This window comes from Lagopus muta, chromosome 7 (genome assembly GCF_023343835.1).
Source record: "Lagopus muta isolate bLagMut1 chromosome 7, bLagMut1 primary, whole genome shotgun sequence".
NCBI lineage: Eukaryota > Metazoa > Chordata > Aves > Galliformes > Phasianidae > Lagopus > Lagopus muta.
The window spans coordinates 9522972-9541968 of NC_064439.1; the positions used below are offsets into that span (position 1 = coordinate 9522972).

The window sequence follows — 18997 nt, forward strand, 5'->3', positions numbered from 1 at the left end:
CCTGACACAAGACGGGAGAAAGCATGATGGATTTTCAGCAGAGCCACACTGCTGCAGCATCACTCCAAAGCAGAATTCATTTTCTTTCCACCTCACTGCAAGCACATTATCCCCTGGTGTTCTCTCCTTACCTGCAGATCACACTGTCCTTTTGAGGCTCTCATGTTTCATGATTCATCAGGCACAAATTTTATTGAGACTCCCTAATGCCTTTATAAAGCTGACTGTATTTTTCTATGGTCTCCTAGATGTCAATTTACAATTATTTGATTATACAAAAAAGTAATGAAATAGAGAATGTCTCCAGAAAATGGGCCACCAGCTGCAATGCAGCTTATCAAAAAGGATCCACTACATACTAATTGAAGGCACACAGCAAACAGCATGTCAAACACGTTCTAATTTAAAAACATAATATGCTAGTGGAATATACATTAAGTTACTCTAGATAATATGCATCTTGGTACAAGTTGCAAAAAGCAGCAAATAAACACTATTGCTTTCTGGTGACAAAGATTTTGTAAGAGCAAAGACTTAGTATTTATTAATAGAATAATCAAGTTGGTATTAAGTATTTTTAAAGAATAGCAAACTCAGAAATTACAGAAGTTTATGCACGCACATGCATTATCACACTAAATACATGTTCAGATAAAAGAGAAATGTATGAGGTTAATCCATTGATCTGTCCCTCACCCTTTCAAAAAAAAAAATCCTATGTGTGGAGGTGGAGTCTTTCACCAAAACACTTTGAATCAAACACTGGACTCCACCCCACACCCCCAAAGTCACATTAATCAATTTGGCAATTTTAATTTCACTGCTTGCTCTCATCCTGTGAAGCCCAGTGCTAATGCTTTTAAAGAGAAAATACTCTACCACAAGTCACAATGCTGAGAAAGAAACACAAGTTTCCATATGACAACACACAAATGTTCTTACCTGAGCTGAAAGAAAAAAAACTCAGTCTCTTGAAATAACATTGAGCAACACCCAGCAACACTGAGCCTTAATTACTAACACAGGACATATAAATATAAAGGACTTCCTAAGGCTAGAGGCAGATTTAAGGTGCATATGCTTATCTTGTGCTAGCTGCCAGACAGCTGGCCATCCATCAGGCAAGTTGGAGCAATGGGTTTATGCCCACAAGAGCTACAACTGGAGGTTCTTCAAAAACCCACGGAGCAACTGCTGGGACGGTGGACTGCCATGGCTGTATTATCATGCTAAGCACCTTCTCCTAAAGAAAAGGTCATGACTTCCCCTTCAAACACTACTAATTCTGTTGTGCTAGATACTTCTACTCCACTAGCTCAAACGTAGCTTTTCCAGCGTCACACTGAGACAAACAGAAGACAAACAGGTTCATTAGAAGATAAACGTGCCTTTTCTGCAGTGTTTTCTTCAAAAGAAAAGAAAAAAGGCGTTCTATTACAAGGTAAAGCAGAAGTCATCACCGAGGTGGTGTTTCTAACCTCGCAGTGAAACTGAAACTTTATTTTGGCCACTCACTCTCCAGTGCTCTCACTCAAATAGTTCAGAAACATTCAGCAAAGTTAAAAATGCAACTGTTTGTAAAAACTAGCCCACATGTATTCCAGACCTAGGAAGCGGGATAATCATTTATTTGCAAATCAGCACCTTAGCATGGTGCAGAGCTGAGAGAGCACTGAGCTCCTCCAGCCTAAAGTGCAGTTAGCAATCACCCCTCATACTCCTCATTAGGCATTGTAAACTTCTGCTCATTAACACAGAGAAGCTCTGACACCATCATTAATAGAGGTGTCCCTGAATTTACTTCATTATATATGTGTTTGTGTATAAATATATATTAATGATGCAGAGCACATACACATAGGTCGCACCTATTGCCATGAAAAGTAATGGCTCCTTTTTATTTCTCTGGAGACTACAACAGATACAATGAGCACAACAGTATTTGATTAAGCAAATTCTCATCATCCCCACAACCACTCACTCTCTGGAATCAGTTGATTCAGAGGTGTGAACTCACACTTAAATGAATTTTGTAAATGCATCAAGATTTTTCAGGTTTTAGAAGCCACTCTACAATAGTAGATTTTTAAGTTCTATCCTTGAGTACCATACCAGATTGTGGCATTCTTATGATATACTTATTCAAAGTACTTTATTTATTTATTTATTTTTCAATTGACAAAACCCAATCCTATTTTGTCCTTAAAACAGTGTGGAAGAACCCAAGAGTCATTGAAAGCAAATCCTCACATTTAAATTATTGGTCAGTTTTTTGCTCCAAGCATCCACATTTCTATTTATCTCAGAATTCAAGCTCAACATGGTAACACCACCTTCTGTGGTAAAACTCATGTTATGACTTCAGTTATTTGTGAAAAACTCCCATATCCTTGGAAAGCTCACAGACTGTGCATCATAAAGCAGTACACAGAGCTAACACTTGGCGTCACTCCTCAGAAGTCTACACTTGGTTATAACAAGCATTGACGCTTACTAAAGAACTTTGGAAAGCTTAGGCACAGATCTGAGAGTCATTTGAGAAAATTCCAACAGCTTTTGTAAGAGCAGAGCCTTGCAAACATAGGTGTAGCTGGAGACATCTGTTAGCTAAACAACACTGAGTTACATCTTCTTCTATAATTCCTTCCCAGTAGGCTATGATCTGGAAAGCATCAAAGCATATCACATTAAGTTCAAGAAACTGTTTCAGGTATCCTGATTCGTCTCCCTTATCATCTGTAGCACACATTTACCATTAATGGCTCATCACCAGCACATGCAATCACTCATATGAAAAGTCTTTAAGAAGCTCTGTAGCTTAGGGAAAAAAAAGGGCATTAGTATTCTGAGTTGTTTGGAGACATCCAGACTTGGAAAGGCTCACAGCTTTGTACTGCATGCTCAGAAGCCTTTGACACGCTGCACTAACCTAAGTCCCTCCTAACAACTGCAACTTGCATACATCAAGCAACATTGACTCAGCTGTGCATAACTGGTTACAAAGCCTTTCAGATGCACAGCAGCTTCAAACACTGCTGCAGACATTACAGCATGTTTTACCAGCAGAGGTTTAGCAGCTGTCAGTGAGGTTTGCCTTCTTGATGCACACTGCATCAAGCACTATATTTAACTAACTTATTTGGTTGGCTTCACAGAACTGTTTTCTACAATCTGATCTCGTCAGTATGAACCCTGTTATGGCTGCATGCTGCCATGACATTCATCTGCCATGAATGAAGTTGTTCAGATTTACAAAGGTTATGCTGATAAGGAGTAAAGATATAATGGTATCTATGCACAGATAAAACAGTACAAAGCTTTCTTCTGGGACAAATATCTAGAGATTGAAGCCGAAGGAGAGAATTCCATCCCTCTAAATGAGGGGTTCCAGCAGTTAAGTAAAGGGAGAAACCAGGACAATAAGTATTGGTTGTTTTGAAAAGGATGCCTTTATCTACACCATGTGGCACCTCTCCTAGCAGCACTACCAGAACTCAATAGTGTGCTTGCACAAGAAAGGATAAGCATGCATCTGTACTGAGCTGCTTCCAGCAGCTTAAAGCTTCCAACTAGGAAGATACATGAGTTGACACTTTGCATGAACTGCTTTGCTTATCACTTGAAATGCAAAACATAACATGACATATTCCCACTTATACAACTGCACTAGGTTTAGTGCATACACAGGTTGCTCCTAAAGTCACGTTTTTTATTTCTTTACACAGGAACTACAGCAGATACAAAGAACACAATAACACTATTTGAGAGAGAAAATTCTCACCTACTGAACATTAGTTTTCATCACAGATGCCACCATGAGCAGAGCACATTCACCAGCAATGAACAAATACTGTGCTTGTAAAAATTTGCACCAGTAGAGGTGACCCTCCGTCACCACTGCTGAAATGCACCACCCACTGTGGTGCTCAAACCCACTCTTTGGTCATCATAAACATTTGGCAAGCATCAATGAACGTTAATGGGTGCTATTTTTCTCCTCACATGGAGGAGTTCAGTTCCACACCTTTGCTTCATATGTACTTCCACCTCAGATGCCATTCTATCAGTCTGCCCCTCAGCTGCCATCTGTTATACCACAACAAAGTGTAATGGAATACTGGTGGGAAGGTTCAACTTCTACTGCCATTGCACCAAGATCTGCCTCCGTATGTTGTGATGTATGTGGATGCATGAGTGCTGTAACACACCTGCCCTCACTTCATCTCTTCAGCTTATTATTATTTTTTTTTTTTAATCCAGCTATGTATCTTGCTTAGTTAAGACATCTTGTTATTTGCCATCTCTGGCATTTGCAGCTTATAAGCACATACCGAGGAGAAAGCATTTCCAAGGTTACAGTTTATTTTCTATTCACGTCTGCAGCTCATAAGCATATCCACCTTTCACATCAAGTTTTTTAGCTGCAAGTTCCCAATTTTGAAGCATTGGACAGCTGAAAATATCAGTTTCTCCAACTGCCAATTAGAAGTAACAATTTACTAGAAGTGAAATAGATGACACCTAAGCCATGTTATCCCCAGAAGTTTTATATTTGCAAAGGAAAAAAACAAAACTATGAAAAAACTCAGTCTTTTTGCTTGGTTTATCCACATGCCATTAAAATAAACATGAAACAGTACGTTCCTTTTTAAACCACTTGGTGAGTCAGTGCAGCTCAGGAAACTAATAAAAGGTTTATGGAAATAAATTAATATTGCATGAATGTTGCTGCAGGTATTAAACAAGTGAGAACCCATCGCTGAAGCCAAGAGACCTATATATGATAAGGGAAAATTGCAGAAAAGTCAGTGATTGTTATTACTGCAAATTCTTTGCCCTACAAAATGGCACATGACCTAAACAGATGTAAATGATCCAAGTCATAAGGTTTTGTTGTTTATAACAAATCTTACAATTGGAATCATTGCTTGTAGCAATAAATAAATCCCTTGAATTTTTTTAATTAAAGATATTTAAAAGCTTTCAGAACTTAAAATAAAGTGGTCATTGATATGACTAAGAAGAGTATTTTCCTTCACATTTCTTCAGAAATTGCATAACAAACATCTCAATTACTGACATCACGGCTATCCTTTTACAGGCCTGACACATGACATCTCCAGCTGATGACGTTATGTGGGATGACATCAGAGATCATGACTGATGCTTTCACTAAGAAGCCCAGCTTCATTTCTGAAAGCAGGGTTAGTTCAGCTACCTTTGCTTGAGGCCAAGAGGAAGATGAGCACTTCCATTCTTCCTCCAGGAGTCAGACGCACCTGCAGGTCTCAGAGCCTTTACACACGTTGCGTAAAACTGGCTGCTGTTTCTTGCCACTTTCACACCACACTTCAGAAAAATGCACTTGTAAAATCACAAAGGAGATGAACCTTTCGGTATACTTGCAGTACATCAAGTAAGCTCTGCTCCTGAGCATAGAGGCCCCCACAGACTGGCTCCTGAGATTTCAAGCCAGAAAAGGACTCACATTTCAACACGTCAGGATTTCTGCAGAACTACAAGGATGTACCACGGGAATTTGGATAAGAAAAGCAAGAAGGTACGCGCAGAAGCAAACAGCTCTCCTCGATTCTCTTCCTTCTAAAAATTAGGTTCTGAAAGTATTTGGATACTTCAAACTATGTTTTTCCAAATATCCCATTAATTATCTCAATAAGAGTATATGTTTTACTGCAGACAACATTCACTCATTTGGGTGGGGGAAGGGAAAGACATCCAATACTTCACAGTAATATTACATACATTGACAGAATGTCTGCACATATATGTATATTTCTTTTCTAAAGAAGGCCAGCTATTACAAAGTATCACAGGTAAACTGGCTTATTCATTACTGACCATTATGTTGTGGATGCCCCCTCCCTGGAAACATTCAAGGCCAGACTGGGTGGGGCTTTGAGCAACCTGGTCTGGAGGGAGGTGTCCCTGCCTGTAGGAGGAATGATCTTACAGGTCCCTTCCAAACCAGACCATTCTAAAAGTTACAGCTGCAGCAAAATAAGAGAAGTCGATAACAGACGTCCATTCAGAATTCAAAGATGCAGTATCCATTTTAATTTTGCACTCCATGAAATTCAACTTTTAAGCAGCCATATTTTTAATTAAGAAAACAGGTTTCGAGAAAGAAGCCATCAAGTAACCTTTAGAGCAACACCTTTTAAATACTTTTTTTAGTCACGTGCTGCATAATTCCTTCATTACATTCAGTTAAGCACATATAGCCATGGCCAACCATAAAAAACCTATTAATCATACTTACATTGGGAAGACCACAGCTAGGAACTCGAGATGACTGTGACCAGCAGAATGCACCACTGCAGAAAATTGCTACTTTCCATTTTGTGTCAAGCACAAAACCTCCACACAGAATTTCAGCGTATTATAGAAACAACTCAAGTTATGATTTTACACCATTGTTGGAAATATCAACTTTGTTTCTGGCTTAATACAGACTTCAACTCCTCCAGACTCCTCAGCCATATTTCTCTCTGTTATTCTCTCCCCTGTGTATATTTGACTGATGGTAAAAAACATCAGGAAACAAATTCACCTTAGATGTTCATTCCATTAGGATTTTAACAAAGTCAATTTACAAGTAAATGTTACCGGCTCCTGTGTTTGACCTGACCTCTGCTTTGTCAGCCATTCATCAAGAGAAATTTAGTAGTATAATATTATTATACTACTATTATTAATAGTATAATACCTCAGAAGAAAATCAGTTACGGATCTACATACTTAATGAGAGAAATTGCTTCAGAACATCTCTTCTAAACACAGTTCATTCATCAAGATGTAAATCATTTCATGTAGTACAGTGAAATAATCTTAGACTACTGTCAAAAGAGCCATTCCTATTGTTCCATTACACTGATTCATACAAGTGCGTTAGCTTTTTCCTTTAAAAAAACTAAAATTTAATGAAGAAAACTGAAAAAAGGAGCAGTAAGCTGCTTCTGCAGTTAGCTCAAGCGACATCACAGAAAAAGGAAGCAGTATAAGTAAGAACAATGGTAGTCTTTCACCGAGACCTTCCTTCTTATAATAACTTTGTAACAAAAGGAGACTGATAATTACTCAACATCATCCTCTAAGAAGATGAACAACCTGAAGTTACTTTTATCCTGTACTAAGACAAATTATATTCTAGCATATTTCAGTGTGTTTAATTTGATTACAAACCAATTCCCACTAAAGAAGTGGATGTTGTTCAAGGTTGAGAGATAATTTTCTTTAAAGAAAGTCTATTAAATTACCGCTTACTGTTGACCAGAATAGTCATAGCTACTTGGTGGAGTTTCCCCTCCCCCCACCCTTATTCATACATAGATTCAGCTTATTACATCAGCCACATATAAGTTACACAGCAGAGGACAGAGTAGTCAGCAAACAAAACATTCCAGACTTACCATTTACACAGATTTCAAAAGATCTGCAAAGATCATCTTCAACCAGGCAGCCTAAAAACATAATAGAGAGGTAAAAATTAATGCAGGATTCAAACTGTGGATAATTAGCACAGACTGAAGTCCCCTTAGGTTATTAAATTCTCAGCAGGAATCAGACATTTGGTTGCCTTTAAGAGTCTAAATTAGGAAGTACAGAAAGGTAAGAATGGGGAAACAAACTGGTTAGACAGCACCTATTTCCAATTACAGTCAGAATAACCTTTGATGGTTCTCTTCTCCTTATTCCTTTGCTGAGGGTTCAGTTTTCTCAGTGGTTTTCTCATTTAATAATTCAAGAAATCTTACATTCCCTAATTTTGAACACAATATTATTTGACAGCATAGTAATGTTGTAACATACTACCAGAAATCAGGAGTTTCCTCAAGCAACTTACACTGCAGTGAGACAAATCCATGAGATAGGTATAAATTGCTTGAAACAGGTAAAAAGCCTCCAGGCTTCGATTTAGTAACTACAACCCTAGACTGAGCTTAGGTCCTCAGGAGCACTTAGTCTGTAGAAAAGCTTAAAAATGAAGCCATCTACACCAACACTACAATACCCTCAGCTGAAAAACCAGCAGAGCTTCTAGGGTTGGCTTTCCCTCCCATGTGAAGCAGGAAATGTGTACCAGAACTGGTTCCTTTGCAGCTCCCTGCTATGTCTGCCTGCACCTTGCCCTAGAAACTGCATCCAGCTTAGCAAGCTCAGCTTATCCACTTGGATGCATCTTTACCACAGCAATCAACCCATTGCTGATACCACCAAATCAGGTACGAGACACTCATTATTACCTCCTGTCTCCAGGCAAAATTAGCTCATATTCCTGTGAGCAGAAGAGAAACAGGCATGATGCTCCCTGCTCTGGTCACTCCACACAGGGAGACAGGGACACAAATCAAGCACTGGAGCAATTGGAAGTATCATCTACTGTCAGGACTATGTGCTCTGTTAATCCAACCAGGTTATTTTGTGTTCTCACAAACAACTAGGATCTGATAAAACTGTGGTGAATGTCTCATCCTTGGAGAGGCATCCAAGGTCAGAGTGAATGGGGCTCTGATCATCTTGATCTAGTTATAGGTGTCCCTGCTCATTGCAGATGAGTTGGACTAGACAACATTTACAGGTCCCTTCCAACTCAAGTGATTTTATGATTCTCTGAACTACGAAGAACGAGGCTGTATTTTGGACACAGAAGCTACCCCAGAGAAAGTATTCCTATAGTTAAGCCTTTAAACAACTCCAGGAAATACCTTAACTTTATAAGTGAACACAGAATTACAGAAATCAAGTGGTCTTGACTAGATTCCCACTACACATCAGAAACCAGCCAAGAACTTCACCATATCTAACACCAGGATACATCCTCTTTTTCCAGAAGCATAAATGTATTAAGCAGGACAGTCTTACCAAAAAGAAAACAAAAGGCTCAAGACTTTTCCTATTAATCACATCCTAACTCTGCTAAAAGAAAATTTCAGGGGGGAGAGAATGACTTAGGCATGCTCATCACACAGCCTTTCAGCAGGTATCTGTATCAGCACATCATTAAGCCTGAACTAATACACTACGTCTCTCAGCAGGATTTATTAGCACAGTGTCAGGTTTGAGCTAAGCAAGCACATCTACTATACGATGTCAAGAGGCACTGGCACACTTGCACAACCCCTTAAGTCCATCTCCACTCCTGCCTACAAAGATCACAGAAACAACCTTATGAAGGGAACAGCCTACAACACACATGCTGATAGAAGTGTTCTTTCATCCTTTTACCTATGCACCAATAAACTGTGGGTACACCTTTGGTAGCTTTCGAAAGGTAGAGAAAGTTTCACACTCAGAAAGATTCTACAGAGCATGCAGGACAACTCATGTCTGAACAGCCAACAAATTCCAGTTTGTGACATTTTTGAGACGTCTGTAATTTTGTTCCAGACAAGTCTACTGTAGCAGCTGTTTGACCTGAATTAGTGTCTGAAAACTGCCTGAAGAAAGCTGATTGCAGCTTCAGTGCCAACCCAGCAAAGCAGAAGGATGACTTAACTATGTATTGACTCATAAAGAACCTAAGCGGAGAACTATGACATGCAACAGCCAAAACACATCAGCACAGGCTACACAGCACAGTTGGAGCTCTAATTAAAAGTCTAGAAATGGCCACTTAAAATTCGAAAGCCTAGAGGGGGAATAAAGCAGAAGACTTCAAGTACTAATGCAGACTAGACAAATGACAGGTGTGCTTCACTATTCCTGTTTCCAGAGATTTGAAATGGCTATTTCTTCTAAAAGAAGTCTTTATGGTTAGGAATAAATCCCTGGTAAAATTTGTCTGCCTTGTTTTTCTGACAGAAGGGGTTGAACTAGAAACCTGAGGTGGACATTTCCTTGCAGGGAGTTGTCACATGTCCAGGGGAGAAAATAAGCCATGCAGCTGACTTAATTACAGAATTAAAGCTTAGGGTGGAAGGGGCCTTCAAGGTCATCAAGGTCCAACCCTCCTTTCACACCCTGTGGTGGCCATGCTGTAGACCCTACAAGTGTTGAAGTTTCAACCAGGTATGTTTCCAGAGGAGTCACCAAGTGAAAGTTCATGCAGACTCCTCTGCTATTGAAACACCTGGAAAGACAGGTGGCTGTAAGCCTTTGTTAACAGTTCCCAAAGTCACCTGTGAGACATCAGCCATCCCATAATATACCTCACCTCAGAAGGAGAAAACCTCCGATTTAAAATGAACTAGATGTGTTTATTCAGATACAAAGAAATAATAAGCCAGACCACATCAGTACAGAAGTTAAATTCCACTCTGATTTGCTTGATACGCTTTGTGCTACCCCTAATATGCTTTCCATGAAAAGAAAACAGAAAAGCAATTTCATCACATTTGAATTTTTCCTTTAATAGTAGCTGATTATTAGATGCTGACTGTTTCTAGTTGACGTCATTAGCCTTGGAGAGCAAATTATTCAAATTAATGTATGGAAAACTACACCAACTGATGAATATCCCCAAAATAGCTAAAATGACCTTGAAAGCTCCTTGAAAAACACCAACATCTCAAGTTATTGCTAATGTTGATTGTTATGTATAATTCACCCAACCAGTCAATGTACTAATTTAACTGCTAATTTATCTTTTGTAACTGCTGAGACATTAAAACACATCATATTTCTTTTTAAATATCATTTACCAACTAATAGTAATGACAGCAATAAGTCACTGCTGAAGAGTGAAGAGGCATTGTCTCCAGCAGGCACTTAATTCAGTTCATGCCTTACGGGATCGAAATTGCAGCTCCCCTAAAATAAATTCTTCATATAATTTCAACCAGCTGAAGACAACTAGACTGCACAGGTACCCAAATTCACTTCTTTGATTTGGCCTGTAAATATGCCAAATTAAGTTATCCAAGTTCTTCTACTCCAGACTGACTCAGTTCAAATGCCTCATTCATGCAATAAAATGGAAATAAAAGCACTTGCATTGCAGTATCAAAACTACATTCAGCTAGCCCTATATGCCTTCTCAAAAAAGCAGTTCTAGAATTAAATAACATCAAAACCTAGAAACAGTCAAGACTTCACCACCTAATAAACTTACCCTGCATTAAAAATTGGCCTTTCCACTAGCAGTTATATGGCCCTATTTACAAAACCTAAGTCCCAGTGTAACACAAAAGTCTGGAACAATAACATAGTCATCAGGGTGCACTAGCACCCACAAGAACAAGTGGAACTGTAAGCTTCATCACCATCTTCTCACATAACCAAGGCTCACAGGTCTATACTATGTGTCTTGTAACAAAGGGAGAGCTCTCCCTGACACATAAAAAATTAGCTGTTTAAATTCCAGGCAGCTTGACAGTAAGGATTATCTTATTTATAAAGATAAATACATGCTTTCCACGTTATTATGCATAAAGATTTAATTCCTAGTGATATAACCCAGTAGTCTGCAATTCTAGTAGATGATTTCATGTAACAAGAGCATTTATGTTGAACCTACTCACATATACACCTTTGTTAAAAGTTATATTTTTTAAAGCTTCATGACTGCCTAAAATCAGGGTAGGCAGCTGAACTATATATTACAGTACACTTACATGGAATACCTTTTGTTGATTAGGTAGGAAAGTTGATTTCATAGGGCTTCCCAAGATCTATCTCCTTTTTTTCTCCCTCTGCCTTAATGCCCCCAGAGCTACTTTCAGATGACCAGCACAACATAATTGTAAAAAAACGTTGCTGCAAGAGCAACACCTCATAGTATATCACCTAGAAGTCCAACTCTCCCTTTATCAAAATATCCTTCTCATAAGATACAAGACTACTCTCTCATTTCATTGTGTTTCTCCCACTTTACCAGCCTGTTACAATTATACTACACATGTGTCTCATCAATAGAACTTGAATAGTCTAAGCAGCTTTACAAGCTGCAATTTATATACATAAATGTATTCCTTAGGCTTCTGATATAAAAAATGGTCTTACGACATCAAAATTAAGAAAACAAACAAGTAACAATAACAGCTAAACTTCTCCCATACTAATCAATTAAGAACTAGGAAAACACAAACCTTGTAAATCCTTACTGCCGTTAGGACTTTTCACTCTTTTACGGTCTTCACTCAACAGCCACATAACCATCCAACAGCTCTTTGTTGCACTGCATAGTTACCTTCCCACTGTGTAAAATATTACACAATGTAGACTCCTTTAATAAAAATATGCTAATAGTCATTAGCACATTCAGTAAACCAGAATCAAAGTTTATTCCACATCCACTTCCTTCTTTCAGATGTTTTTTGCTCTCTGGTAAGGAGACCTTGAAGAGTAAATTCTGCTAGAACCTTCCAATTAAAAAAAAATGAAACACCTGGCTGTACCAACACTGGGCATGCCTGATGGGCCTCCCTGAGTCCTTAACGCCACCTGTGTACATTTTAAATAGATGGCTTATGGTGGCTCTTGGTTGTGTGTAGGGTTTGTTTTTTTTTTCTTCCCCACATAGTTGTTTTAAGAAATGTTTTTTAAGAGTTATGTTTTTTAAAATCCTGAGATCACATAACATGGATATTTTGAACTGGAGAAATTCAGATAGTGTATAACAATGATGATGATATAAACTGATAGGAAGAAAGAAGCATGATTTTCATACAGAAAAGTGAAAGTTAAATGCTCTTCTTCCTGGCGTATGCTAGAGAAAATGTCAGTCTGCTGAAGCTGTAGCCCATCCAACACATCCTCATCTGTCTGCTCTACGTGTATGTCTAACAAGCCTAGGATTACACAAAACTACAAACAAAGCTGGGGAAAATATACTTTCAGCTTATGATGGGATCCTCTTGTTCTCCCTACTCTGAGGTTACGTAAGTGCTACAGGTGTAAAGTAGTGTTCGTTACCCAAAGCCTGTCAACTGTATGTGAAAATCAACTTCACAAAGACATTGGAACCTCTGACTCTTTATCAACAACTGCTTTAAACAGTAGTTTAATTACGGATTAAAGCAAATTTGCTCCAAAATTTAAAGAGCATAAAATACTAAATGAACTTTTCTCATAACAAGTACTGAGTTTTGACCTCCTGCGTTTATTCCATCTCATATGTTTTTGAAAGTAACAGGTGCCCAATATTTTTTGTAACACAGTAAACTCTCGAGAGCAGAGGTTCTTATGGTTTTCTTTTAATTGAGTGCATGTGCACCAAGCTTAGCACAACAAAGCACTGATCCATGGCAAAGAATCCAGGCCTTACTGTAATCAAAACTAACAATCAGAAAGATGACACAAGAAATCCCAGCAGTGGTTAAGTGGAAGAGAGTCTTTCATACAAAAAGTTTCCAAAGTACAGACAGATTTCCCGTAAGTGTTAGCATATGGTGTCAACACTTCCCTAACTCTGAATTACTGCTTCTTTCAATCATTCATTATACACACTGTATATTAAAATATGATCCTAGCCAGAATAATTCTCTGTGGAATGAGGAGTTCTCATTCAAAACAAGAAAATGTCAGTACTAAGCTCACAGCCAAGACTTGCTCCTAAAGCCTCAATCACAGTTCATCTTAGTGCTTCAATTACCCCCTTTCTATCATTTGTTCTTCAGGATGCATGGACTGACACACTATGTAAGCAGGTGAGTGCAATGGGGCTGCCATGTTTTTTCTGCATTTAGGTGGGGAAAAAAACAGTATATGCGTCTGGATGAGAAGCTACGAGATCTGGTTTAGTAGCTTGTGGTAGCAATGGTAATGGGAGGATGGTTGGACTAGATGATCTTGTAGGTCCTTTCCAACCTTGTGATTCTACAATTCTATGATCTTTACTTTTGCATGTCCACTACTAAAGAAAGGAATTGCTTTGCTGTGAAAATTCTGTTAATTTATCTGATTATTAATGCCATGATTGCAATGATGTAGGGCTTTTCTGTTGGAAAGCACTGAGGAAAGGTCACTAATAAGAATAACTGAAGATGTAATCAGCAATAATATTAATAACAATAATAATAATAATAATGATGATGAGACAGAGAAAGTCCATATCAGACAAGCTCCAGAACAGCATTCGCATTTTCGCCCAGCGCTCAAAAGAACACAGCGTGTCATGGGCTGATACAAGAAATGAATGTTTTGCTATGCCTTTTTTTGTCTTTTTTTTTTGCACAGTAAATATTAAAAGAACTCTGTCTCCCTCATGAAAAATCAGTTCCTCGGTGCTACATGTCCCACCTCTGGTTCTGCAGATAATTTGTCAAATAGGAAGCAAAGATATAACACTCCAGACAAACATGATACTTAGTTATATTGAATGTTCTCCATTTAAATGACAATTTTAAAAAAGCAGATACATCCATTCTCGGAGAAAAAATAGATCACTTAAAAACTAAGATTAAAATGATGGCTTGGTCTTTGATCAAGACCAAAAACTTTCACTCATATCCATTAACTGTGACATGGGGGATTAGATGTGATTTTGTGATTTTTTCAGTAGATTGGCCTCAAACAAAATATATTTGCCATGCTGGTAGTCCATATTGGAAAGAAATAAACAGCTCTACAATATAAAGTCTACAAAATGTTCTTTCAAAATTAGAAAATGTTAATTGAAGTGCTCACAAGCTGTAAAATCTCATAAAAAAATCAAGACCAGTCCTTTAATAACTGTGATTCAGTTCCTCCTGTTTGTTACCAGTTGCTGAAAGGAATTTCCTCACTGAGCACTGAAGTACCATCATCCAACACACACTGAAATCACAGCTCCAACCTAAAGCCAAACCTTTTTGTACTTAGCAAAGAATTTCAGGGCTGAACACTCATTGAACCTAAACAATTTCTGCATCAGTGTTTAAATGCATCAATAAGCAGTCCGAAATCTTTTGCTGCTATTGTCTGCACAATACCCTTTCCTCCAAGATCTATAGGCAGCAAGGTCTTCTGGGATTTATCATAGCCACAGGTTACCAAAAAGTTAAAACTGAGGCTTAGGTAAAGCAGAGTATGATGGTTCCAGCAAAGCCTTTCTCACTATGACTGCATGTAGACCAGCAAATACGGCAGTTCAGTGGCCTCTGCCATATTTATTCTATGGAAGAGATATTGCCATCATTACATCTGTTTATCTGGTTTTACACATCAATAGCTGTCAACCTTATCCTGCATACTTGTTTTATAAAACTGCAGAACAGAGTGAATTCTAAGTCCTAATTATAATTCAGTTCGAGCCTTCTTCCACGCTTTGGGTTAAGACAAGCTGGGTCAAAGAAGAAGTGAACCATTAGGTAGAGGAAACTGAATAATCTGTAGGTTATATGCTATGGAAGATAGTTCTTTTTATAACATTTTCCATTATAGTTACATGGGGAAGAGCTTCATGTTCTATCATCCATAGTTAATTAGTCTTCATGGTCTTTGACAGGTTTCTTAAAAATAGTTCTTCACAGTTCTTCCTCATGTTTTGAGAAATCTTTCAATATTCACAAAACCAATGAGGGAAAAGAGGTATGTTTATCATTTTCCTCTAATAGGCACCAAATTTTTGTTTTCATTATGTGTCAGAACATCTTAATGCTTAGCATTTGAAAAAAAGATAAGCAGAATTCACAGTTCTCGAGGCTGGTATTTAAGGACGGTTCCAGAGGTCTCCTGGAATGATCACCTTTAACATTTTGTTCTACTTAGCAAACAGTACAGCATCTTTTAATTGATGATGTGATCAATACCTGTTGCATACAATTTTTTCATTCTCCTATCCCTTCTTACTTACAAAGTCACTCTTCTTTCTGTTCCATCTCTATTGCACAGCTAATTAAATACCAGGGTAAATTATTGCGTGGATGTGGTAAAAACAGCTTGAGAAGAATGAAAAATGAATGTCATAAATCAGCAGAGCCTGAACAGCAAGGGGACAGTCCACAGTCATTTGTTATTGGAAAGTAATTCTCATAGACAAAACAGCATGCGTGGGTTTGGGAGCTACACTTTACAGATGAGCCTTCAAACAGGGACACAGGAATGAGAGTACTCTAAATCTGTTTATTTCTGCATATCCATATTGAAGACTGGTAGATACTGAAAACATTTTCAACTGTTTGGAAAAACAGCTTCATAACTTTATCATGCATTTTTTGAGTCATTATGTACTGTTTATCTGGAGTGATGAAAACACCTATGTTCATCTCACGAAAGAGACACCACTGTATATGTTTAGTAATTTCTTTAATAAAGAGTTTAAACAGCCCTGAGTAATCTCCATTAAATATTCATGTGTTGGAGAAGAATAATGAAAGTCAATGAAGAAACTCATAGTCTCTTAAAGCTCTCAAAGGAAAAAAGAATGATATTAGGTAAAATTCAATGGACTGCGGCACCAAGATTTATCTATATAGTTTATCCTGGGACTTAGAATTGCAAATGAAGCTGAAGCATTCTGTATTAAGGGACAGTTATAAGAAATAAGTCACGAGGATACTGGTAGCACACCGAATTTGAAAGTACTTAGCAAAGAAGCCTAAAACTTTTCCCTTTCCACAGAAAAATGCAAGAATCTCACAAATATTTCTGTACTGGAATGTCTGTAACTTTTCCAAGAACTTTGATGTTCCAATCAATACAAATTGTCTTTTGACATACAATCAATGTGTAGCATCATGTTGGACTTACATGGAACGGCATATCTGGGCATCACTGCATTCTTGTCAGAGATTGACATTAAGAAACAGTCTTTTATTATGCTGACAAAGAATAAAATCTATCCCATATTGACTCAAAACTCATTCCAGGCAGTAGTTGAAATTCATTACATGGTAAAATTGATCATTTCTACTTATTTTTGTGAAATTGCACTGACTTCAAAAAAATTCTGGCCCTGAGAGTGAATGGTCCTGATTTTGCCTGGTGATTGTGCTCTAATTACTTCTGAATCACCCTGATGTATCTGTGGCTGACATTAGTGCCAGCTGTCCCAGAATACATTCTGCTCTTGTCTCTGTGAAGTAGCTCTGCCCACCCTGAGATACCAGGAAGATGTTTATTTCCCCAGGATAACTACTGAGAGGCAGGCATTTTAATAACATATGTCAGAGAGCTAGTAAAGAAAAAGACTTATAGCAATTAGAATGAAGCAATTTGGAGAGGAAGCCAAGAAAATTAGAGACAATTCTGAAAAACAAATTATCTGATGCATGTTGAGCAGCACAAGAATTCATAATTCTGATTCCTTCCTAAAAAGTACACAGAAGACAGTTTTTCTCTCTTTAGAAAAAAGAAAAAAAATTAGAAGACTAAACCTTCCAAATTTTTCAAGTTTGTCTAGCTATTGAACTCCTTTTAACAATGAGAAAACTCATTGAAAAAACCCAGGAAGAAAAACTCTGAAGTTTGTATCCAGGAGTTTCTGTAGGTGTCTTAAACTTCAAGAGTAGCCAAAGGTCATTACTTCATCATAACCATAAAGTTCCCAACTCTTACTGACTTAACATCTAATGCCTATTGATTCTGATAGAACTGATGTGTCAGAGCAGGTTTGATAATCAGGGAGCAAATGCCTACTTTTAAAATTTTCTTTTATATATTTATTTTGTTATTTTTCCCTCTGCAAATAGTAATCTCTGAAGCGTCTGTGTGAAACACAGAGTTTTTATATAACAAATGAGGAAAGGATGTTAACAAACAGTTGATGTTGCACGTACCTTAACATGAACTTTTAAGCCAGGGCTACTAGCAGTACTGGAAAGTTGAATCCAGCAGACTGGAATCCAAGTCTTGGTCTTAATTTTTGCTGCTAGTCTGAGCAAATCATTTTACCTCAACTTTCCTCCTGTAGTTTATCCATTCTGATCTTGTTAAATTTATCATATGGTTGCAAGTGGTTTGTAGAATGGAGACCTGCTGAAGGTTGGGATGCTATTGATCATCTTAATACAAATATTAAACTTTTTATAACTTTATTTAATTTATCTACACACCGCAAAATTGTTTTAAACTTTAGAAAGAAAGCAGCTGCATAAAGTTTCCAGGAAGTATTTGGAAACAACCATTGCTGAAGAGTACATTTTTAGCAGTAATTTAAGAAAAGCCAATGCCTTCCTCTTCTCAAAAATGCAGGGATTTCCACAGAAATTGCAAAATATATCCTTGACAGCCACTGAACTCAGTAGTACACAAGCTTTTGATTCTTTCTCCATGAGGAGCATTGAAGGTAGGGGGAAAAGTATCTATAGGACAAGAATTCTCATTCTTACCCTGAAGGGGCAGGGCAGCAGACAGCCAAGCAGACCTCCAAATTCCAGGTGCAAGCTGTACATATCTATATACAGCTTTGGGAGAATTAGCTGTCATTCTGTCTTGGCTTGATATATACACACTACTTAGAAAGGAATAGATTGTTCCTCGAGTCTCAGCTTGTGTTGATTCTTTCTACTTTAATTTTGAGTTATGTAAAAGTCTGATTTTAATGGAAGGGAAAATAAGACATATAAATAGATACAGAAAGAAATAAAATAGATTTGCATTCTGTATCCATCCACCATCATGTTCCTTCTGAATGATCGGCAGTCAGCATGATTACATGCATTTGCTATTTACAAGGCCTGTACAGTGCATGCTATATACAGCACACTGAAGTTCTGGTGCCGTGTTCCAACAGATCACAATTCACTTTGGAGAACAGGTTACTGTCACTCTCACAGGGTTTTCATTTTCCCATCTAGACTAAAGCTGAAGACTGAAGCTGAGTACATTAGCATCTCTCAAAGTCTCCAAAGCAAATTTGCCAAAGACAGATTCCATATAGGAAGAAGTACATCCCACTAGAATTCTTACTTCATTGAATTGAATTGGGTTGGACTCGATGATCTCTGGAGGTCCCTTCCAACCCCTACAATTCTGTGATTCTGTGAATTTCTATACATGTCAGTGTAACAGCTTGACATCGTTACAGCTTCCTCCATGACTATTCCCCATGCCATCATGGATATTCCTTTTACTTTTGGGAGTTAGGAGGCAGAAGGCAAATAGTGAAAAAGATAGG

General features: G+C 37.9%; 1 protein-coding gene across 6 annotated transcripts in view; it reads right to left on the minus strand.

The window, feature by feature from the left end:
• The window catches only part of PTPRN2 (protein tyrosine phosphatase receptor type N2), a 617090-nt gene that overhangs the window by 548097 nt on the left and 49996 nt on the right, over positions 1-18997 (minus strand). For 5 of the 6 annotated variants that reach the window (XM_048951018.1, XM_048951017.1, XM_048951020.1 and 2 more), the window contains exon 2: positions 7431-7481. In XM_048951018.1, the coding sequence (XP_048806975.1) occupies positions 7431-7481 (51 nt within the window). Of the gene's footprint in view, positions 1-7430; positions 7482-12047; positions 12208-18997 lie in introns of those variants that run through there. The other variant, XM_048951019.1, reaches the window with a different exon arrangement.